At 40.1% G+C, this 25,210-nt stretch overlaps 1 protein-coding gene across 2 annotated transcripts in view; it reads right to left on the minus strand.

Annotated features, from left to right (window-relative positions):
- PDCD6IP (programmed cell death 6 interacting protein) overlaps positions 1–21,925 on the minus strand; it is a 37,428-nt gene extending 15,503 nt beyond the window's left edge. Inside the window, exons 1-7 of one of the 2 annotated variants that reach the window (XM_054059085.1) lie at positions 21,518–21,925; positions 14,305–14,359; positions 12,504–12,573; positions 9,041–9,168; positions 8,288–8,441; positions 5,045–5,145; positions 2,587–2,703 (exon numbers count right to left, since the gene is read on the minus strand). In XM_054059085.1, the coding sequence (XP_053915060.1) occupies positions 2,587–2,703; positions 5,045–5,145; positions 8,288–8,441; positions 9,041–9,168; positions 12,504–12,573; positions 14,305–14,359; positions 21,518–21,723 (831 nt within the window). In that variant the 5' untranslated portion in view covers positions 21,724–21,925. Of the gene's footprint in view, positions 1–2,586; positions 2,719–5,044; positions 5,146–8,287; positions 8,442–9,040; positions 9,169–12,503; positions 12,574–14,304; positions 14,360–21,517 lie in introns of both variants that reach the window. The other variant, XM_054059084.1, reaches the window with a different exon arrangement.
- Between the last annotated feature and the right edge of the window lie 3,285 nt (positions 21,926–25,210).

The following is a 25,210-nucleotide window of genomic DNA, read 5'->3' on the forward strand; positions in this document are numbered from 1 at the left end:
GTGGCCAAGAAGGCCAATGGCATCTTGGCTTGTATCAGAAACGGTGTGACCAGCAGGTCCAGGGAGGTTATTCTCCCTCTGTACTCAGCACTGGTGAGACCACACCTTGAGTACTGTGTTCAGTTATGGGCCTCGCACCACAAGAAGGATATTGAGGCTCTGGAGCATGTCCAGAGGAGAGCAACGAAGCTGGTGAGGGGGCTGGAGAACAAGTCTTATGAGGAGCAGCTGAGAGAGCTGGGATTGTTTAGCCTGGAGAAGAGAAGGCTGAGGGGAGACCTTATTACTCTCTACAACTACCTGAAAGGAGGTTGTGGAGAGGAGGGAGCTGGCCTCTTCTCCCAAGTGACAGGGGACAGGACAAGGGGGAATGGCCTGAAGCTCCGCCAGGGGAGGTTCAGGCTGGATATCAGAAAAAAATTCTTCACGGAAAGAGACATCGGGCACTGGAACAGGCTGCCCAGGGAGGTGGTTGAGTCGCCTTCCCTGGAGGTGTTTAAGGAACGGGTGGATGAAGTGCTTAGGGACATGGTTTAAGGGAATGTTAGGAATGGTTGGACTCCATGATCCAGTGGGTCCTTTCCAACCTGGTAATTCTATAATTCTATGAACGTGGAAAAACAAAACACTAAAAAGCAATGTCCATCAAGGTATACATAAACTCACAAGAATTAAAAAAAACTTCTTAGGATTGTAAAGCGGAACCTAAGCAACATTAGAAGTGAAGTATACTTGACCTTTACTGAGATTCTCTGTCACTTTCCATTGTGCCATAAATTACAGGACACTATTTCTGGTTTGATACAATACTCTGTCCTAGGGTGCATCAAGCATGGCATTGCCGGCCGGTCAAGGGAAGAGATTGTCCCACTCTACTCCACACTGGTGCAGCCCCACCTTGAACGCTGTGTGCAGTTTCAGGCACTGCAGTATAAAAAGGACATCAAGCTACTGGAGTGTGTCCAGAAGCGGCCACAAAGCTAGTGAAAGATCTAGAGGGGAAGCCATATGAGGAGCACCTGAATTCACTTAGTCTGTTCAGCCTGGATAATGGGAGAGTGGGGGGGGGCTCATAGCAGTTTACTGCTTCCTTACAAGGGGAGGAGGAGCAGGTGCTGGTCTCTTCTCTCTGGCGACCAATGATAGGACCTGAGCAAATGTGCCTGGGGAGGTCCAGGCTGGATATTAGGAAAAGATTCTTCATGCAGAGTGGTGGAGCCCTGGAACAGCAGTCATGGCACCAAGCCTGACAATATTCAACAAGCATTTGGACAACCCATTCAGACACGTGGTGTAATCGGGGTTGTCCTTTGCAGAGACAGTTGGACTCAATGATCCTTGTAGGTCCCTTTCAAATCAGGACATTCTGTAATTCTGCAATACAGTCTAACAAGTGTTTGCCAGAAAAAGAAAGTGACAAGTGAAGAAACACAGGATTTTAACTTCTCACTACACGCTGTTCACAAAACGGTCCTAAAATATTTAATAATGGAGTATTTCCTCTCAGGCTTCCCTAAAAAAAGAAACCCCCCCCAAAAAAACCCAACAGAACTTTAACTACTCAGCATGAAGGGACAATTCCTGTAACACAACATGAAGACAAATAATGGACACAAGCTAGTTTACCATAAAATTTAACAATGACAGTAAATTTGATACAGCCAGACCTGTCAAAGGTAAGCACTAAAAAAAAGACAGACATTAATATTCTATTACAGTAAAGTCCTGGAAAATGAGGTCTGCTAGGCAGGTTGGAAACTCAAGAATAAACAACAGGCACACCTTCATCTATCACCTAGTAATGTAGTCACGGCAACTTGCTAGCAGAAGTTCATACAAGTACTTCATTGTCATGGAAGCACACAAAAAAAAAGGTTTCCATCCCGCACCAAGTCAATAAATGCATAACAGTAACTTTCAAGATGTCAACATGGTCGTCTTACACAACTCTCTCAACTTTCCTGCATATCAATAAACAGATCCCACACGGATCCCACAAAGTCAGCTGAAAAAAAATATGACGTGCTGCTTCAAGACCAGGGGACTTGAAAAAAGGAGGTTTTTTTCAGCCATTTTCCCCCCTACCCTATTTAAAACATGAGAAGACCTTACTCATGACAACACCTATATTTGAGTCCCTCTAGAAACCAGGTATAGAGGCAAAACACTATAATGACTAAAACCACAACTGTTCGGACATTTTTTCAAAAATTACTCAAATTTAAATCAGGATTGCAGGAAATGAGTTAGGTACAGACCACACGGAATTTTAATGTTTTAGAGATTTTTAAATATCACTGCTTAGGAAAATTTACTGAGCTAAGAAGTCTATGCAAACGTACAGATACAGACTTAACATGTCAAGCAGTATCAAACTACCTAAACATCATTAAAACTCATCTTTCTAATAGCTACAGAGATACCTGCCTTCTTTGCAGCTGCTCATTATTTAATCATGTGATAAACATGCTCTGCAATTTTTAATATGTTTCATTCTTAGTTATTTGAATTTTAGAACTCTGAGCTACCTTTTCAGGATTTAAAAGTTTTCCCATATTTTTCCAAGAAGGAAAAAAAGTTACCTACCTGTAATCTCCCAATCTCCTCACCAAATTTCTTCTGCTGTTTTGCCAGAATAGATTGATGATATTCTGCATTGGCTTGCATAATGCAGTGTTTTGCAGCCAGAACAGGGAACACCTCCTGGAAATAAAAATACTGACCAGGGCAAAGTCCAACCACATTAACCACCACAGACAACATGGGATGCAGGAAGAAAAAGGAAGAAGAAAAGGAAATTAGAATCACCCAATTAATGGTTTAGATAGGTTAAAACATGAGAGGTAAATGTCAGAGACCACACGACTTTGCATGGACTGAATCCAGTGGGTTGGGTTTTTTTTAATCTACTGTTGCAAAATTCTTTGTGTCCATTATTTTAGATGAACAATTTAAATTCCAGCCATGAAGTCACAACATTTACTTCAAAGATTAGAAATGCATGCATGTGTTAGAAAGGATAGTTGCTAGAACACACCCAAACGCCCCCAAGACAAAGCCAAGACAAAGTGTTCTTAAAAGAAGAGGGGGAGCAACAGGCAGCTGTTCTTTTTTTTTAATACAACAAAGCAATTACACTTAAAAACAGCAGCCGGCCTATCAAGAAAGTAACTCTACAAATATGAAAGCCAAGAACAAATAACAAAGACCAATAACTATTGACACAGAAGGCAATTTAAAAGTCATTTTTTACTTTTATATAAACACACTTATCGTTGCAGAAGTATCAACCAAGACATGAAGAAAACATTATGCTGCAGTCCATAGTATAAGCATGGCCTTTGATCAAGGACTTGGCCCTAATGTTTTTTTCTTAAATCAAGGAGCACTGGAAAACCAGAGTGAGGTTTTAAAGACATCAGTATATAAAGAGTTACCACTTCACATTTGTGCAAACTTGCTGCCCCTCCCAAGAAATAAAAAAGAAAGAGAGAGGGTAAATTTGAAAGACAAAGCTGTCTGAGAGGCCTTGCAACTGGACCCTTGGCAGACCAAGTCAAGTTCTCTTTCACACTCCTAAACATATAGCTGTTCTCAGAGGTGGCGTTAACTCATGGAACCAGTAAACTTTATTATACTCTTTCAAATAATCAGTTGACAGATTACTTTGCAACAGGAACAGGGAGCAGATCCTATGGCTAAGAAAGGTCCACAACAACAAGAGACAAAGCAATGGCTTTGTTAATCTCATTGCCTCTCAGAAATAAATCATAAACATAATACCCAAGTGAGAAATTGGCCCCATCTGTAAATTGACACAGAATGCATGGGAGGAAATACGTGCATACATAAAAGAATCTATCAAGCTACAGCCAAGCAAGATAACAATTTACCTCAAAAAACATTTTTTCAAAAATGTATATAAAAAGCCACTAATTGGCCTACAAAGGCACTTGAGTAATTTACTGCTTAAGAATAAAAACGTATTCTTTTACTTTACCACAGTACACAGTTACGGGACCAAACATCAACCATTTCTATTCACCTCTGGCAAAATATTTCTAGTACATTTTCTAGTGTATTTTTCGTAAATCTGGTATGTTTCACATTTATTTGTAACAATAAAGACCACTACAAGCTGGCATAGTTACTTCAGAGTTCTGAAACTATTAATGGATAAAAAACAACTGCAATTTAGCAAAAAGGGATGCTTCTCACAAACATTCACCAAAAAAGCACTACGGAAGACAACCTCCTTCGTAGCTAGATATTTTATGAGTCCAACAATATCAAAACTAAGTAAATTTTTATCCGATTTTTATATTTATAACACTGCACCAAAGGTTTCCCTACAATTTTGATTTGAACATAACTGGTACAATTGATACACTGGAATGCTGCTTATTTTTAAAGTACTCATTACACAGTATATATTCAAAGACCATGGAGAAAGATCCTTCTGCATCTTCCAAAACCAACAGTACTCAAATGAACAGTCAAGACAAACTGAGACAATTTACAAGTGCCAAGATTGTTTTGGGGTGGAGGGAGAGGAGAAGGCAGGCAGAAAGACACAGGACACACTCTCTGACTTCCAATCGTGTTCTTTTTTTTAACAGGTAAGTGAACAATATCATTGTATTCATGCTGTCAATGTGAGAGCAAATTTCACATGAAAACATCGAGACTAGAAGCTAATTAAGCCCCATTAGAAAGTGTTAGTTTGAAAAACAGATTTAGTAAGGCATTAAGTACCAATAAGGCACCCCTCAATGCTATCATTTCAAGTTTACTTTAAATTAAATGTGTTGCAAGTAAACATACTTCATGTCATAAGATTTTACTTACTTAAAAACACACTATCTTTTGCCTCCTAGATTCTTCACTGTTTTTCAAATTACAGGTTCATTTCCCTTAAATGTAGCAATATATCAGCTTTTCTTGAGGATACATTTTAAGTGTATTTCATCAAGAATAATGTAAATAACAGCAGTTATTCACAAGAACAGCAAATCCCCAGATTACTTCAGCGAGAGTTACTAACCTTGGGCAAAGTATCTTTATATTGACATTGTTTGTAAGCATCACCATAGTAATCTGCAGCTTGATTAGCTAGTTTAGCTATGATACCATCTTTCATTTTATCTGGGGGAAGGGGAGAAAAAACAAAGAACAATTATGAGTATCATCAATTTTTCAAAGGGAACAGGTAAATTACTTTATCTTCAAACAGCAACAAATGCATTCTAAGGGTATAGTTTTACACTTCAGCTCAAAGGAGTGATCCCATTTCCTCTCCTGACACTCAGCAGCAGTTTCAGATTTTCTACTTTAAAGTTCAGCCTCTTGTACAAGACATCTTTTGGCAGCTGCTGGCATTTACACAGGATTAAGAGTGATGCTTTACCTTGGACCAACAGCAAGCTGCCAATAAAAGCCACAACCCGACTCCAAATTTGGCAGCTTGTTCCCAGCCTTTCCCTTGTGCCATCACAGGCATTTGGGTTGCCACAGTGAAAGAATTTAGCTGAAATCTAGTTAGCAAATAACAGTTAATTTTCAGCAGGATCTGCTCTCTAACACAACTTCATGTCAGAATTCTCAGAAATCCATGGAAGTGTAACAGAACAGAAGGGACTGATCCTTTTCATGGCAGTTCACAGCACTGTTAGAGTAAGTACAGAAACATCTTTCCTAGATATAAACACAGGCACTCCCAGTAGTATCTACTACTTTATATCAGAGTTGTGTGCCTAGTGGCAGAGGTATTCCCCATCTCAAAAGCTCACCCTGTTCCTGAAGCCAAAACTATTACAATAGGGACATGCTGCATCTATCTTTACCTCCTTTTATAATCACCTCTGGCCCACAATAGTAATTCAGCCTTCCAAGAGAAGGCAAGCAATCAATGCACACATTAGCTGCCTGCACTAAATAGCTGCCCTCACAAACAAGTATCCTCCGATTCAGGTGATTTTTATGTACTGCCAGATTGATAAATACGAGTAGAGGATATGTTGAAATTAGGATGCCTGCTGAGTATGCTCAATTGCCAAAATTCAATCAAAAGAATCCCTAAGATGTCTTCTCATTCCAGCATATTCACGCATCTATCTACAATGCTTCAGGCATGAGTTATGATGTAAAATATTAACCTTCTGTGAGGTAAATGCACATAAGGTATGCCAGAAAGATCTTTTCACTGTGGAACAGGATCTAGATGACAGGGAAAAAGAAGCTCACGAGATCTAGCAACTTACTACTTGGCTGAAATGTTTCTGTCATGTGCACCAAATAGTTAATAAAACCAAAACAAGTAAAATCTAAATAGACTGTCCTTCCAGCCCCACCAAGCGTGTGGTAGTTGCATCTTCCTTCATAGAGCTCAAGCTCTAATGAAAGAAAAAAGTATTGGCATATTAACTACGTGTCCACAAAGAAAGGAAATGTCAGGAGACTCACTTGTCCGTGCAGATAGCTTGGAATGAATTTGTTACCATCAGACGCTTTAGTTTTAACTCGCATCTCTTTAAAATACTGCAGTCACAAAGCAAGCCATGAGATGGAATAGCACACTTATGCAGACTTAAAAACACTTAAAGAAAATAAGTGCCTTAAGAAAGGCTCAGAAATTAAAGAACTGATCTGTAGTTACACACTGAAGCTAGATTTAACTGACCAATTTGGGTTTTGCCAAGCACTTGCATTTTCTTTCAGCTTCTGAATAAAATCAATTCTATTAGAAATAACATCAGTTGGTAGGCTGCTAAATGGACTATCTCACATGAGAGAAAAGAACAGAAAATTGCAAGTGAAGTAAATAGTCAGTGCAGCAAGAAGTTAAATTTGAGTTTTGAGATCGAACGTGGAAGAATTTCCACTAGACAAATTGGTTCCTGAAGTTAGTAACGTGATTCCTCACAAAATATCTTTCCTGCCAGGGAAAGAAACCTCTCTACGCCTGGCAAAATCTACGACCTCCAGCGAGATGACTATTAACCTTACTGCTCTTCTAACACTGACAGACTTGCGGTCTTGGGCATAGTCACAAACGCCCTCAGTTCACTGGGCACATGAGGATTTTGGAACAGCCTTGCTTTGCCTTTTTTATATTTTGAGTAAGAAGAAATTAAGAAGGCAACAGAAAGATCTATTTCCCATGCAAAATGAGATAAGCGTTTGCTCCTTTTCTGAAGAGAAATTTCAGGCATTTGTTACACAAATTTATTTCAAAGCAATGCCCAAATAACCAGAGACAACTATTGCTACCAGCACGATAAAGACCATAAACATAATTTATCACTTGGCTGAAGGACAACAGTTTCTCACTGAGACTCTCCTAAAGGCAGTAAGGCTACAAGAATTTTCAGGGATCGTCCCTGTGAAGAGAAGAAACATCTTAGTTAAAATAACCTGCTGTCCTCCATTGTATTCCAAATAACATGGGGAGAGAGAGGAGTTGATGAGCAATCACATGACCTCTATCGCCCTTAGTTATACTTTTAGGTATCTGTACTTCTAGATGCACAACTTCTTGTAAATACAGAAAGAAGAGCAGAATAGCAAAGAGTAAGAAATGTTGTACCGAAGACATTAGAGTTCCACAGGAAAGTTCTTTGAAGCATATGTACTTGAACAGTTGTATGAAAATATGCAGCCTCTGTATGAGTATTTCACAATAAACCTTTAACAGTTAAGGACATAATTCTTTACTCTACCTGCAGTACTTCACTTTTGAGATAAACAGGGCGTTCTCCAAGTTAGACTGCGTCAAAAGTCCCTCTCTTAAAAATAGGAGCAATCAAACGGAATTTGTTTCCCCTAAACTCTTTGGAAATTTCCTTTGTTTCCTAGCACAGTCATCTTTTTTCCGAAATTCTCATTAAATCATTCCCTTGACAGAGGAGGACGACAGTAGCAGTAAAATCCTTATTCACCATTCCTAGTACTCTCAATTCTTTGTGAGAATGTCTTTTTGTCTCAAGGGGGAAAAGGTAAAAATATAAACCAGCAAGATCCTTTCTAAAGATGAAGGCTAATGGTGTGGTACATAAAAAGAAAGGAAAGCAAATGGGACGACTACATTGACAGGTGAACCTTAGACAAATTCTTAAGTGGCATCTGTAGTTTGTGTTTAATGTGCTGCAAGGGAAGGCAGAATCAGTAAAGACAAAAATAAAAAATTCTGAAAGGCCCTTTACAAGCTCTTAATAACTTAAAATACTTGTAAGTTGTTGTGGAAGTTGTAATGAGCACATAAATACACCCGCCAAAAATTAAAATATACCTCTTGTAGCTTTCAAAAAAAAGACTTCTTGGGCTTGAGCTAACATAATAAGACTGAGAGTTCCAACTGTGTCTGGAGAGATGTCCACTGTAGGTTCTCGACTCAAAGCTGACAGAACTGTGTCTTTAATATGTTGGAAAGCACCACTCGCAAACTAAGTAAAACAGAATAATATATTATCATTCATGTTTCCAAACTGAATTTTCTCTTATAAAGATAATATATACAACAATTTTTTTTAAATATAGAACTTCTTTTTTTAATAAGGTCCCCTATTTATTGTTTAGCCACTAAAAACAATTCCTCATGACTTCTTCCTCCTGAAATCACTTATACCAAGACTTTTGTCAAGATGGACTACAAGTAAAGGTATATTCGCTACACCTAACAACATAATAACATGGAAATTATAATGCATTCAACAAAGAACAAAGAAAGATGTTATTACTGTATAACTTGTTAAAACTAAAATTTGCATGAGCTAAAATAAATTAAATATTAAGCTGAAGGCCATTAGTAACCAAAACACTTAGGGGAAGGGGCATGGGGAACCGTAAGCAATTAAATCCTCCAAAGCTGGTAAATAAATACTAGCCAAGACCAAGTACCTAGCTACATTGCAGTTAAGAGGAGGAAAAATATGTATCTATATTTAGGTATTTGTATATATAGCTTTAAAATGAAGATATATTTATTTGATGTTTGAAGATTAATAATTCTGAATTCCTAGGCATAAGCAGGGAGCCTCTGTACCTGATAGTGCTTAGCTGCAGCTTTTAGTCCTTCATCGTTATCTAGATTCTGTTCTGCTGCGATTTGGCTTGCCAGTGCTCCACAGTTGAATAAAACACAGGTCTTCTCATATCCCAAACTTGCCAGAGCTGCAATGAAGACAGACAGTTACCCTAGGAAAATAAACTTCAGTACTCTAGTGTCCTACAGGTGAGGCCCACACTGCTAACAGCTGTACTACAAGATACGAACAGTTTCAAGACAAAAAAAAAAAAAAAAAACCAAGCAAATAATCATATTGAACTTTTGAAGTCAAAGTCACCTTCATCCTGAAGACTTCACATAGTCTAATTTTTACTTCCACAAAATGTTTTGACATGAGGAACCAGAGTGGAATAAAACATAAAGCAGCAGTATGAAAATCTACACAATACACAAAATAACTTCCAAGTCTTCCTAACTAGAGCATTTTTGACTCCTGAAGATACAGAAATACATGCATTACAGAAGGATAATCTGAAATATTAACCTCCATGCATTAACCACTTTGCAATAACTGCCCGATTACATGCTCCTACGGCATCTTGAATACAAGATTAACTAACCTTCTCTCATTAAGACTAAAGATTTTTATGCATTCCGTTGTACTATGGATTGAAATGCAGGGGATTTTTCACTTCTCAGAGCTGTTGTTTCAGAGTGAAAATATCTTGGTTATACATGTATTGAAACAGCTAGGGATTCACTGAATTAAAACTTGCGCTCACTACAGAGCAGTGTGGCCTCTCCAGACACAGCTCCTGTAGTACTTCATTGTCCCAGAGGATGGAGCCCACACTTCTAGTAACAGTAATACCTGAACAGGAACCATTTTGAATCTATTAATTGCTTTCAAAAGGTTACCGGCAATACGCAAGCACTAGAAAATCCAAAGACTGCAGATACTAAGTTTCCTACTAATGTTAAAAAAAAGTTATCTAGACACTCCTTTAAGAGAAAACATAAAACTCAAGCAGTGAATTTTCAATTTCACAAACCCAGGTGCCACATTTAAGTCATCCTTAAAACCTGGAAGTAGTAAAGAGGTACATATGTTGCATTTCACCAACATCCAGCATCCTGATGCAGCTACATATTTATCTAACACGCCTCTGAACTTTCTCTCTTAGTACTTACTTGACCTGCATTAAGTTTTCAAGCAAGCAACTACAAATCTGACATGTTACCTTCCCCATTTTGTTTGCCTGAGTGAAAAGCGAGTTATGCAGTTACAGTATTTCATCAAGATAAGTCATTCATCTACATAATCTCTCTTCTGTTGTATATTTTCCAGATTTTTTCTAAAACCATTTGGTACAACTTACACATCATTCAGAAGACTAAAACAAACACAAGAAAGGAAAGAAAATACATCTTTAAAGGTTCTGAAGAGCAAACTACTTCGTAGGCAAAATTACTTTATACTCTGGACTGCATCTCAAACGTGATTTACTACAGTGAGAACAGCTGTTTAGCAATATAGATTTTCCTCAGACTCATCTGTTTATAGCTCTACCTATTAACTTCAGCCAAAATAGTTCAGCTCACATGCCATGCCATGAACTGGGTCACTTTTCAAGCAGCCACAGTATCTGTCAGCTACTTCTGTAATGCAGACTTGGGATTCAGGGGAAGATGGAAAGAAAACAGTTTGTCACCACAGCAAGAGCCAGAACTCTCAAGTCACATCCCCAAATCTTGGCCCCATGGAAGTCAGAGGAGTTTTACACTGAATTTCCATCTGGAGACAGGATTGCCTCCTTTTAGAAGACAACAGAAATGTTGCTCCCTCAGTTACTGAAAACTTGGCCTTATACTGAGAACCCCCACTGCTAATTCTGGTCTGATATAGAGTGATGCACATAGGCTACAGTTAATCTGGAAAGCGGCATCTGGATACTCTGTGATACAGCACTGTAAAGTTATATTCTTAAAAGACTCCTTCTATTAATTTCTTTCCACTAAGACCTGCTTTAAAGTTTCAAAGTAAAATTTATTCGATTGCTTCTTAACTCAGCATTACTCGTATCTCATTTAAGAACTTCTTTGAAATTTCACATGGACTGTTGCACAAATCTCTGACTTCACACATTATTTAGACTCATACATAATTAGCCTGCAATCAAGTAAGCACTCTCTAGATGCTGTAACACCACATTTGTTCAAATTTTCAGGGTAATCATAGTTATAATTATTGATTCTTTTTCTCACCGTTATTATAAATCTTGGGCAATTCACTCTGTTTAAGTCATAAGCAAATATTCCAAACTTTACTACGGAACAGGTTCAAACATCATGAAATGCAAAACTCCAAGACAACAGATCCAACCCAAATTCTGAGAAAAAACACAGCATTTTCAGAAAGGTCTCCAATTATCCAGAAAGACTTCTTAGAATAATTAGAAAATAAAGCAAGGAAAGGTGTGCACCACCCGCTTACACACAGGAAAGCAGTGTATTGTTACACATACAGTTCACACAAGCACAATACACTTCAACACATGTATTCAGAACATAGAAAGCTGCAAAGACTTTTCAAGAGTTGCTAACAGAGTACTGTATAAAGGACAGGAAAACTTAAAAAGAAAATAATACGAGAACAAATGCTTTAAATTTTTTTCAGGCTTTGCCTGAAGCTTCAAAAGTGCAATGGTCACGATGAAGGCTTAGGTATAAATAGTAACACCGAAGAATGATCACACATCACTGAACAACTCCTCACTTAATTCAAAAGGGTTTAGTCTTCGTTTCTCCATTGGCAAGCGTTCCGTATCTATTTAATGGTCCTGAATTTGCAGTGTAGAATTGTCCTCATATGACAAAAACAAAGCAGACTCAAAATCCTAATGTTTGCAGGAAACAAATACTATTTTTTATTCTTTTCAGGTGTCCAAACCTGGATGCAGATATTTTAAATAGAAGTGATAGGAGAATCATTTCAGGGCACACGCAGATCCTTCTGTTCTCTTGAACAAAATGCAGTATCAGACTAGGTTACTGAAGCCCACTACCATCACTTCCCTTCTTCTGGAGGGAAGTCACTCTCTCACAAATATGTCTCATGAGGATCTCATTAATTTAGAACAGCAAGAGCTGGATTATTGAAAAATCTATTACTGAAACATAACATTAACTTAAATAATTTTGATTAAAGCCAGTTGTTCATCCCAGAAAGAGTCTGAGGAGCACACAGCACAACTATTATCAGAGCGTACATCTATTTGTGCCTCTGGAAAATTAATATTAAAATCTCTATTTTACAGCAATCCTTTTCACAGTGCTCACCTACTTGCTACTAATGTTGACACGCTTTACCTGTTATCAATATAGCTGAACTCGTTTGAAAGCTATGTCGAGAATACTAGAAAGACTATTAATTCAAATATATTAAAATGGTGTCAATACTTAATACCATCAATACTTGCACCTCAGTGCATTCACTTACCCAGTTTGGCAGATCCTCCAAAAAGTGATCCTTTATCAAAAGCATCTTTCCACGTAAATGTTACACAGATCTGAAAGTTGTGAAATAGAAAGATTTTTATCTCCAAAATTAATATTTAATTCTTCAGAAAAAAAATGCAAATACGCATTTAACCTTTTATATTCTAATTGCACAAAACATTTAATTCACTTTTAACATTACAAACATTCTGGAAGTTTTAGGAAATCATTAAAGGTTATTTAAAAAAAAATTATTCTATCTTTTTTCCTTCCTGTTAGTTCACTCAAAACATTTCAGGCAGACAAGACAAATTCTCAGACTAATTTTTCACGTCTTCTTATATTCTGAGTAATAAAGAAATTTATTTATCTTGACAGTCAGGTAGAGTCACAGTTAAAGGAAACCACCCAACCACACAGTTTGCACTGTTCCAAATAACTAGCATATTTAGAACTGGTTTGTAATATCAAAATTCACACATTTTTATGAGTGAATTCAATAGCAGCACTATCAAGAAATTCATTCAGAAAAGAGAATGTAGGTTAAAACAGTGCGCTTTGTACTACATTTCCAGCATATATTTGCATTATCTATGAAATGCTTCACAGAATCTGCTATGAAGTTCCACAATTTGATTCCTTATTCAGCTGATCAAACTAATCGAAGGCAGATGGTATCAGATGAGAAAAGACAACAAAATTCCTCATTTTAAAATGGTTGTTGAGAATGACTTAAGAAAGAGCACAGGACTGTTTGACAATGAGTTTTAACTTCAGCAGCAATGCCAGTTCAGGAAGTTCTGGTCCCCAGCTGTTCATGGCTGCATATGCTGACACCTCCCTCCCTTTTATGGAACAGTTTGCAGATCTGCACAACTTGCTCCTAAAGCTTTCCAGTTTTCCATGTCTCAGGATTTGCAGGTCACCATATCAAACCATTTGCACACTAAAAAACAAAGTGTAGCTCTTAGCTACAAGTGAAGGCAGCTACGTGCAAAACTCAAATCAGTTTGAACTGCATGCATTAAAGCTATTCCCTTACTTGTCATCTCTAAGTCTGAAAGAAACCTTTTCTTTTAAAGATATGATTTGATCAGGAAAGAAATGGAGAATCTGTCCTACTTGTAAATATATCCAAAGAAAATATACAACTTTTTCCACCAAGTCTAAAGATCTATTCCTGTATACACCTGAGGAATACCCCAACTGACAGGAGTTAAGCTGAATTTCTCCTTATAGACAGGGTTTTAAAGAAATATTGTAGAAAAAAAAGCTTAATGAAGAACACATCTTCACATAAATTATGTAATTTTTAAGTGCACAGGCAGGAATAAATCGGTAAGCTCTTAAGTAGGCTTATTCTGTTAGCTGTTGTGAATTAAACATCTGTTCTACTTCAAAAACCAGAGATCATATTCCATCCATTTCTAAAGGCTTTCCCATAGAAATCACGTTTTAAAAAGCTTATACAACATACTATGATATAACATAGTATAAAATAAGACTTCTGAGAAGAAGAAGGATTGAAGAGGAATCAGCACAGCTTTCTGACTGCAGTGATCACTAGCCAACAATCAAAATGCTTCTGCATCTGTAAAACAGAGATAGTTATGGCTGCTAGAAGTGAAGCTTCAGTACAGATTAAACGTAACAACCAACTAGAAAACAGAGATTAGTAAAATAAGGCTCTAAGAGATGAAACGCCTTGCTCCACAGAACTGTTTAGTGGATTAAGTACCAGCCTGGAAGTCATACATCGTTAATGCCATGATTCAGTTTAATGGTTTGTTAAGTCTTCTTACCTGATTTTCAGAGAATGGAAACTTTGGTTCAATTGAACACAGCTGATCATAGTATCTACAGAAAAAAAAAAAAGCAAGAAACAGCTATTAGGTAAATCAAATTTAAGAGCTTTTTTTCTTGCACTGGCGCATAAACGGCACAAAAATCCCACACACAAGTAAGTTGTGAAGCTCATTTGGAACTATGGAGGATTTGCAGGACAGAAATTCTGCCTAATATGATATTTTTTTTTCAGTAGAGGAACAAGTTCAATAGGAGATACAGATAATTATTTCACGGATAATGTGGAAACGCCATCTCAATCAGAAGTAGAAGAGTATCACAGAAAGCTGACCCGTGCCATTTTCTGACAGTTGATTAGAAAACAATGTCATGCAAAGGACATCCTGCGTACATACAGGAAGATGAAGACTATATTAGATGCTAATTCATGCTGCAAAAGTAAATTAGGTACAACATTTAACAAAATATTAACAAGCTGCATTGCACTCTCTTGATCTGAACATTATATCTCACCATTTCATACCATTTCTGAGTCATCTGTTTAAACTTCAGTGTCTTTTGAAATATTACAGATGCCATTTGCCTTGCAGAGTATCAACTGGAGAGCCTAATCCTTGACAAAATTCTTTAGTTGTAAGCTTAGTTTTCATTAGATTATACTGTAGCAGCCACAGTGAGTTAAACGCAGAAGTTTCTCTGTGCCAGTATTTTGTCTAGTCACAGCAGATGTTTAAGAAAGAATTCCAGAAAGATAACACAGCAAGTATAGCACAGTCCCTCACACAATCTATCCAGGCAACAGTTAGCAATTCGAAGTTTTCCTGAGTTGTACCCGACACCCATCTCCACTACTTGTTAAACATGACAGGCTGGATGCAGAATGGAAAAAATGCAGAGAACACATAACATGTGAAGCCTGTTTCCTGTTGCCATACAGGCCTGCACCCAACATTACACTGGTCACATTCTTTTTTAAACAATTTATATTCCCAATATACACACCACCTTATACTAATGAGTTTCACAATCCGAAACAGGGTTAACATTCTTCCTGTTTCTTTACATTATACTATGAAATATTAATTACTAATGATCTAGATATGAAGCAAGATGTACAAGGCCTATGATCTGCAGGTAATAAATGTTTTAAAATTCAAGAAGTGTTTTCAAGTCATATACAACAAGAATATTAGTGTTAGTATATTCTTCAGTGAATTATATTTGTCAATGTATATAACACTACAGGTTTTTCGCTTCAAAAGAGCCACTGCAATTTAAGACAAAACATACTAAAAGATATCAGAAGCTACAATAATCTGCAACAGTAACCCAGCACGACTTCCACCAATAATTGAGTTGAAAGAAATTGCTTCCAAGGTTAAAAAAAGTCGGCAGATGTCTGCCATGACAGTAGTTAAATCAAGATTTTTACTCTTCACAACTTACCACCTATGTGAAAAGTATAGTTAAAAAAAAAGCCAACACAAAAATCAAACATTAATGTGGATTTTGAAGTTAATGACAGTTTTTCTCACTGTCTGCACAAATCTATGAATCTGTGTTCTACCTTGCCACACTTTTGCATTAAGGATGGTAGTACAAGAGCAGCCATTATGAAGTCAGATTTCAAATATACCTCCACTAAGAGATTGAACTTTATAAATCAAACTTGTTTTCAAAATGAACTAAAATACTGGCAATAAGCGAGTTTGATAATTCTAAACTATGTGATAGTGTAGTAACTAATATCTTCCAACATTTAGGAAGTTAACACATGAAAGGTACTGTCTTTAAAAGAATTTATTTTTCCGTGAAAGATTTTCATTTGTCTATTTTCTTCACATTTCATTTGATGGTCATACCTTGAAAGCACATACCATTGGAAATGAAGCAGTAATTAAATATAATTTAGCTACAATTTTTTTTAAGTGACCTTACATCGAAGGCTTTAACTACAAAAATCATGTAGAATGGCATCCCTTTTGTAGTTGAAGATACCCAGCTTTGCACATTGATGGTCTTTCATCAGTTTAAGTTTGATCTGAGTTATCACTTCATCATACTCGCTCCCCTCGTTTCCTAACCTAATAGTTTTCACTGATACAGATTAACACAAGCAGTACAAAACTTAGTTCAATAGTAGCACTGAAGATCACATACGTTTAAATGTACTTCCTGGCTGCCTTTGTCTGGTCTCAACACAATCATTTTCACATAGTATTACAAAGAAAACAAGACTTTCTGTGCTGCCTCTCCTGCCTCAATTTAATTTGTTAACCAAAAGCCACCAAAAAAGCTGAGCTGTCTTCCCACATTCCACGATTACCCTGTCCTCAGCTGCCATAAGGACAGCCAAGAAGCAAGGCTGCTTAGATAGCCTTGTGAAGTCTGGCACGTCTAAGCATCTGCTGTTTGCAAACAGACTTACTCTTTGTATGCCAACAGAACCACAAAGGAATAAAAAAATAAGGAGGTGTATCTTCCTCCAAAATACGCACATTGCTGCATTTAACATCAATGAATACCAGCAACACAGGGCTTTTTGTCTAGTTTGTTCAAAACAAGCTCAGAATGCATGTTACTATTTTCCTTACTATTTTAAGTATGTGGTGTCATTTCTTTTTATTTAAGAACTTGAAGTCCTACTCAAGATTCAAGAGCTTTTTAAAACGCTGCAGACTATAAAAACCACATAAAATCATTTTGGTTTGTTAAGCAGTAGCTAAACATATATAACAGTTCACATAAACCAAATGCATATAAATAAATTGGTAAACAAAGATGTTAATCACAGAGCAGCAGAAAACTAGCAGTACAAAGACAGAAAATAAATATCAAAGACCACATCTGATGCACAAATAAGTTACACACTGAAGGATGAGGGTAAACATAAAGCTGTTGTTTAAAACAAAATTTACAATGATTTAACTATGACACAAAGAACATAAGTTGCCATGAAACACAGATGAGCATTTTGTGTTTGACTGAGCCACAGCAATGAATTACTAAAAGTCACACAAACATATCAATTGCAGCAATGAAAGGGAGGGCAAATGTCAGCAACAAAGATATAGCTCTCAAAGTACACCAAAACAGGCACTAATCAATCCTAAGTGGTAGTAAAAATGCAATGCAGCAGTAAAATGAGTTGCAAGTCCAAGTTTAAATTAGAATTTAATTAAAATATACGTATTGTATTAAGAACCTCAGATCCTGTTACTCCTTCAAATAATCATAACGAAAAATCTCTTTCAAAAGAACATCAAAGAGACCATGATCTGCCTTCGTTCTTCTAGACAAGAACTGTAGTCCTAAATTCACAACTGGAAAACAGAACTGCAACTTCCAGCTCTCAGAGAATTTGATTATTCAAAATAAAACCACGTGCACACCTCCTCCCTCCTTCTTTTTTTCCCCCCTCCTTTTTTCAAAAGGACTGCAAGACTGGTTGACAAAATTAAACCAATTAAACTTACACCACCACCCCATCCCTTCAGAAAACAGAAATTAAGTCTGAGCTATCTTTAATACTAAGAGAGGAAGCAAAGAACACATATATAATTATACTCAAAAGAATTTAAATAAATAAACCAACCAAACCACTAAATCAAATCTCCTGTGACAGAATTTAAGGGGAAACATCTGTACCAAGCTCACCTACATCACTTTTAGAGCATTCAGATTCTCATAAAACAAAGAAAGTTTGGAAGCAGGCTTTCCCACCTACTCTGCCCCTTTTCACTGGGTACCTCAAATACTTCAAGAAAAGCATTTGCGTTCATCAGTCGAAGAGAGGTATGCCCCGCACCTTCCAAGCTTTACTGGTCAGTGTCTGCCTAGGAAATGGGGCTGCAACCAAAGTTCACTTCTATAAATGAAAAAATTCTGTAGTAGCTACTCAGTAAAACAAGGGTTCTAAAGATTACAAAACCGAGGGCAAATCCTAGATTACTTAGCAGATTAAACCCTCACTTCTTAACAGTTAAATGGCCCACAGTGCTCTACTAGGTATTATGGTCTATAAAAAGTCACAGAGAAGTAAATGTATGCAAATGGAACCCACGTTGTAATTAGCTCTTCCAACCTTACTTCACTAACAAACTAGTTTTAAACTCCAACTTCAAGAACATCTCACTAAGGTTGTTACTTGTAACATAAGACTCAGTCCAAATCTCAAATAACAACAAGAAAATACTGGAAAGTTGGAGAGGTAATAGAATTTTCAAAGAAATGGAAGGCACTGGGACACTTGTGCTCTTTCAATCGTAAGCTCAGCCCAACACTTCTAACTTCTTTGTGTGCAGATAGTTTAACTTTAAAAAATACTCTGTAAGACACAGTTACAACAGAATATATGTCACAATGCTCTTACAGAATAAGAACAAACTTATTTTCCAGCAAATGTAAGGAACATAAATGGTCAGAAAGGGACAAACCACTGATAACTTATTAGAGACAAGGGAAAATAAACATATGATTGTTTCCACTTATCCAACTTACAGTTAATTCAGACCTTCGTTTCATCTCATCTCACTTCCACTTATAACAGGAACAAATATTCCCAAACAATGCAATTTATAAAAGGATGCCTTAGCACAGGTTCTTTGTGGCAGGGATATCTCTTTGTGTGGCACGTAAGGTGGCCCCTATACAGAGCCACATAAAGGATCCCTGACTACTGCAACAGCACCAGGGGCAGGCTGAAGTCATCTGCTGATGGCCAATCAACAGCAGAGAGAACACATCACTGCATATGGAATTAACTCAAAAGGAAAACTGGTATTACAAGTGGTTTCTCTTCACTGTTCAGAGAGAAAGCTTGAGATGAAGTTGCATGCTATGGCTTGAATTAATTTCATGACCTACTGGCACTAAAAGAGTCCTGCTTAGCCCCTCGGCTTTCAGCAACAATGCTTCTGCACGAGCTCTTGCGCTCATCTGACCTTCCACTGAACTCAAGTTGCCTACCTGTCAGAAAATCATGTACACCTTTTGCTTTCCAGAAATGGCATAAGAGAAGGACCAGAATGGAAAAAAGGGGCTCACTCCTTTTGGTTTAGAGCTGTTAGGATAGGGCAAAGTCATAAGATGTGGCTGGGTCAAACACGGATTTCAGACATAAACCAATCACAAACTGGACAGGCACCATTAGAAAACGAAGTTTGATTCCAGCATTAGAGGGAAGATAATATGCCTTTCAATTTGGCTAGCAGAGTCTCTCTTGAAGTTCACAGATGCTTATTATTTCCCTGACCTTCAAAAGGTATACACAGTAGTACTTGCAAAAGCATACACAGTAACAAACAGGAAACTACAAAGATACTGTAAAACATGATCAGTACAGTCATAACTTTTATAGCCCAAACACCCAGTGAATAGCTGATAAACTCAAAAATAATCAGTAACTCCTAAAAATCTTGTCTTCTTTTTCAAGCCACTTGTTTCTTTCCCATTCCTCTTCATTTTTTAAAGTTTATAAACAAGAAATTCTAGTGGACATCAACTGTATTTCTATTTATGCCCTTAGACAAATGTGTCATGTCTGTATTTCTCCCTATACTAGAAAAATCTCCTTTTACTTTCTTAAAAAAAAAAAAAAAAAGTTGCTGCCACTACATAAAAACTCATTCTGGTACTTCAAATCTTTGATCCCAGCAGAAGTGTGTACTTAGTACTAATTTAGAGAGTGAATCTCAGTGACCTTGGTAAGTAGATGAGCTACAAATAAATGGGCTCAACGTATTTCCAACATAGAGAAATCGAACAATAGGATTACCCCATTACATCAATACTCCAGTCTATAAATGTTCTAGAGAGATAGTAAAAAGCAAGTGCTTTTGTAGATGATAGAGCAGTTAGTCCCCATAGCAGGCTTCATGAAGTTTATGGGGCTAAAGGCATAGATAAGTCTTTTGCTCACCTAACCTACGATAATTACAGCACAACAGAGGTACCAGTAAACTTTCTGATGGCAAACAAATGAAATGGCCTCAAGTTGCAATAGGGGAGGTTCAGATTAAATATTAGGAAAAATTTCTTCACTGAAAGGGCTATCAGGCACTAGAAGACCATAGAGGGTAGTTGAGTTATAACCAAAGGGGTGGTTGAGTCGCCATCCCTGGAGGTGTTTAAAAGAGGGTAGAGAAGTGTTCAGGGATATGGTTTAGTAGCAAACAGGTACGGCTGGATGATCATCTCAAAGGTCTTTTCCAATGAAACGATTTTATGTTTCAAACCAAATGTGTTAAGGGGGGAAAAAAAAAAAGGATGTGATTGTGCAAATACCTTAAAAAGCTGCTAAATACTGACAACAGACAGAAAAGACAACTTAAAAAAATAAATAAAACTATAGAGAAAGCCGTCGGGTCTAACGGCAAAATGTAGCACTGAATCAAAAGCTGCTCTCTTCTGAGAAGTGAAATATCCTGCAATTACTGCCGAGATCCAACCGTGACTGGCACCGCGCAAACACTCTAAGGGGAAGCTGATCGGGACGAGCCTCCTCGCGCCCTCATCCCACGACGTGCAGAGGGTGGAGGCGCAGCAGGATGCTGCCAGACAGGCCCAGGGAGGGCAGGCCCCGGCAGCCTTCTCCGGGACGAGCGTTCGCCCCTCCCCGCGGCCGCCGCGCCCAGCGCCGGGGCTGCGAGTGGACCGAGGGCCCAGAGCGGCCGGGGGGACCTCGACTCAGTCCAGCCCAGTTTGGGGGTGAGGGTGCTCACTCCAGCCCAGGTTCGGGGGGACCTCAGTCCTGCCCAGTTAGGGGGAAGGAGGACCTCAGTCCTGTCCAGTTTAGGGGGAAGGGGGACCTCAGTCCTGTCCAGTTTGGGGGGAAGGGGGACCTCAGTCCTGTCCAGTTTCGGGGGAGGGGGACGCAGTTCAGCCCAGTTCGGGGGGGAGGGGATGGGCGCAGTCCAGCCCAGTCTGCGAGGAGGGGAATCTCAGTCCTGTCCGGTTTGGGGGGAGAGGGGACCTCAGTCCAGCCCAGTTTCGGGGGGGGGAGGGGGTGTTAATCCAGCTCAGTCTAGGCGGAGGGAGACCTCAGTCTTGTCCAGTTGGTGGGGTGGGGCTCAGTCCAGTTTGAGAAGGTGGCTCAATCCAGCCCAATCAGGGGAATAATGGGGGAGGGCTCAGTCCGACCCCAGTTATTGGAATGGGGGGGGCTCAGTCCGACCCCAGCTACTGGGGGGAGGGCCGGGACCGCCGTACCTGAGCAGAGTCTCCAGCGCGCTCTCATGCTTGTCGAGAGGGCGGCCGAGCGCGCTCTTGCGGAGCTTGCTGAGCTCCTCGGCGGCACGGCAGTGCTCGGCCTGGGCGTCGCCACCCGGGTAGCTCTGCTGAATGAACTTGCACAGCGGCTTGGCCAGGTCCACCTCCGAGGCCTTCTTCAGCTGCACCGAGATGAAGTTCGTCATGGCGGCGGCCACCGCCGCTGCTGCTGCTGCTGCTGCTTCGCGGGGAGGAGCGGGCGGGCGGCAGCAGCAGCCGCCACCGCTGTCACCGTCTCTTCGGGTCCCACCCCGGCCCCGCGCGTCGCCCGCCGCCTGCCCGGAACGAAGCCCCCACAAACACACACACCCCAGCGCTTCCGGGTCCGGCGCGCGCACGGCACGCAGCCTCCGCCCCGCCCTCCCACGCTTCCGGTTTCGGGGGAAGGGCGTGCGCGCTTCCGTCCCGCGCATGGAGACCCCCGGCGCTTCCGGTTTCGGGCGCGCGCGCGCTCGGTCCCCGGTACTGCTGCCGCCGCCGCCGCGCCCTGCGCAGTCTCGGCTCGGGCCGTGGTTGGTGCCGTTTACGAGGGGGCTCCGCCGCGGGTGGGTGGGAATGTCCGGCTGCGCTGTAGCTTTCCGGGCTGGCTGCACAAACAAAGCGTTCTCCCTTCTGCCTCAGTATCGTTCGTTTTCACCGCGGGGTATGGGACAGGCGGGGGAGTGGGTGGATGGATCGATGGATGCTGCCTGTCAGGGAAAGACCTGGGGGTGTTGGTCAGCAGGTGGGTGAACACGAGCTAGCAGTGTGCCCAGGCGGCCGAGAAAGCCAACAGCATCCTGGCTTGGATCGGAAACGGTGTGGCCAGCAGGACCAGGGAAGTGATTCTGCCCCTGTACTCGGCACTGGTGAGGCTGCCCCTCAAATCCTGTGTTCAATTCTGGGCCTCTCCCTACGAGAAGAATGTTGAGGCTCTGAAGCGTGTTCAGAGAAGAGCAACAAAGCTGGTGAGGGGGCTGGAGAACAAGTCTTACGAGGAGCTGCTGAGGGAACTGGAGTTGTTTAGCCTGGAGAAGAGGAGGCTGAGGGGAGGCATTATCACTGTCTACAATTACTTGAAAAGAAGTTGTAGAGAGGTGGGTGCTGGTCTCCCAAGCTACAAATGATAGGATGAGAGGGAATGGCCTCAAGCTGTGCCAGGGGAGGTTCAGACTGGACATCAGGAAAATATTCTTCACAGAAAGAGTTCTGAGTCACTGGCAGAGGCTGCCCAGGGAGGGGGTTGAGCCACCATCCCTGGAGGTATTGAAAAGACAGGTAGATGAGGTGCTCAGGGATATGGTTTAGTAGTGGACAGGTGTGGTGGAATTCAATGATCTCAAAGTCTTTTCCAACCTAGTGGTTCTGTGGATGGATGGGTGGGTGTTGGAGGAGGACAGTACCAGGAGGGCTGTTCAGAGACCAGGGAAGGCAGAGAGCTCCAGTGGTGCCTGGAGGAAAAGTGAAAGACGTGGCCATGTCACTTAGCTGTGATAAGGGAAACTTCCCCAGCTGGTAAAAGCTTTGGCGTGCCAGTGAAATGCAGTGGATACTGGAAAGTTAGGGAGATTTCTAGGCTTTAGAGGGGAGTAAAAGACCCTATACTAAACCCACCCTAAGAATTGATCTTTTCAACAAAGCGAAACTTATCTTCTCCGTAACAAGTGTTGAAATGTCTCTACTGGCAGCAAAAGGTGCAGATTCACGTGTTGCTGTTGTCATAAACGAACAATGCAAAATCTTTTATCCAATCAAAAATTTATTATGAAAACTTTATTATGAGGTATTCAGTTTTGCAAAGTATGGAAGCAGCACTGGGTGTGTAGCTGAGGCTCGGTCACATCAGCCAGAGGTGCACTTGGTCCAGGCTCCCCTCCACTTTTATACATTTTGTGAAAACCATTACATTTTGGCGCTAAATCAGTTAACAATAAGGCCAATTTGCCCCCCCCCTCCCATCAGAATAACAAAGCCCACCATCCCCCAATTCAGTCCAGCGGGTAGAGGAAGGAGGGAGAAGGGGTGCGAGCACTGAACCCCCCACCACAGGCAAAGTGGCATTACCAAAGAAGGACATTTTGTATCTCCACCCCCGCTCAAGCCAAAAATGCCAATAGCTTGTTTATTCCCTTAATATTTTATCTAATTTTTGGCTTGGGGTTGGAAATTTTAATCCATTTTTCTTTCCACCTTTTTTTCTATACCGAAATTGAACCCATCCCATGTTGGAACTAAAATCTGAACAATCCACTAAATTTTAAGCAATCATTAGTGGTTTATCTTTCCCCCCTCATAGACCATCATGAGGGTCTTATGCCTTATTTGGCATTGTTTACTGCGCAAAGCCAACCTTTCTTCCCCGTTTTTCACACTGTAATCACGGATCTGTCATCCACATCACATGTGATTTCTGCTGACTCAGCCCAGTGTAGCTCAAACGGGCAAAACAAGTGATCTGCAAGGCTGGGTTCTCTGAGGTCTGAAAAGGGATATTCAACCTATGTTCTCATTTTCCCCTTTCTTCTGCCACTTGTTCTAGACAGATGAGGTTGTAAGCCTGCTATTTTCTTATTACGTAAGCCGCAAGGTGATGATACCATAAAAAAGGAATAGTAAAAGTGCTTTTAAAATTATGCCGAAGGGTTCGGTATCATATTGTAGCAGACCATGAGTTTTGCTGTGAAATAAAGCTGATGATCCCCTCCTACTGAAAGTGTGCTGTCTTCTTCTGAAGACAGATCCCCTTCTACTGAAAGTAGAGCTGTCTTCTTTGTCATCTGATGAACTTCTGATATGGTGGTTTAAGAGAAGAAGGCTAGAGCCTGGGAAATCTGTTGTCGCCACTGGGAGGGGCAGCTCCTCCAGGACTAAACATTCCTGTATACAATCCAGAAATGACGTGTTGCAGTAGCAGCCGGGCTCTCTTGGACATATGCACAGGAAGGAGGCAATGGAGTTGTCCTCATTCTGCTGCTTCTAATCACCTTTGGTGGGGCTCAAGCCTTCAGAGCCTTGCTGGTCTGCTTCTCTAACAAACCTTTGCTATATTCACAGAAAGTGAATATATATATTAACGGGTCCTTGGTGCACTCAGGCTTCCCTGTGTTGAGTAAAACACCCAGCTCAATGTTTCATAGCTCAATCAAAACCAGATCGAGGTTGACTTAACTTTAAATTTGAAAAATAAAAAGGATTTTTATTTTATTTTCATACAATGAATACAGAAGGTAAGGCTTGTAGCTGAGCATGGGAATTCCTCATTGCTTTTTTTATCCCCCAGGTTTTGTTCCCTGCATGTTTGTAATCATTTGGTCTCTTAGCCTGAGTCAGCCTTGCACTGGCTGCACTTTCCTGTTCCAGGGAAAACCTCCACCCTCACAGGCTTAGATTCTGAGCAGTCTTAAGATCCAATCAGCTGGGCAGTTGCCTTCCTTTGTTTCCGACATCAAGACCTTATGAGGTAGAGTTAGCCTACACATCATTACCAGATATGTGGCTGTCTATATATGGAGGGTGGAAGCCATCAATACCATCCAGCGTAACAGTCATAAACACAGAACGGGTGTGAACAGGGAAGGGCAAAAACTGCAGCTATGAGATCATAGTTCTACTTTGGAGCTGTGGTGACCTTTAGATGGCTATTGCTTAACAAAT

The sequence above is a fragment of the Cuculus canorus genome, chromosome 2 (genome assembly GCF_017976375.1).
Source record: "Cuculus canorus isolate bCucCan1 chromosome 2, bCucCan1.pri, whole genome shotgun sequence".
In the NCBI taxonomy this organism is placed as follows: domain Eukaryota; kingdom Metazoa; phylum Chordata; class Aves; order Cuculiformes; family Cuculidae; genus Cuculus; species Cuculus canorus.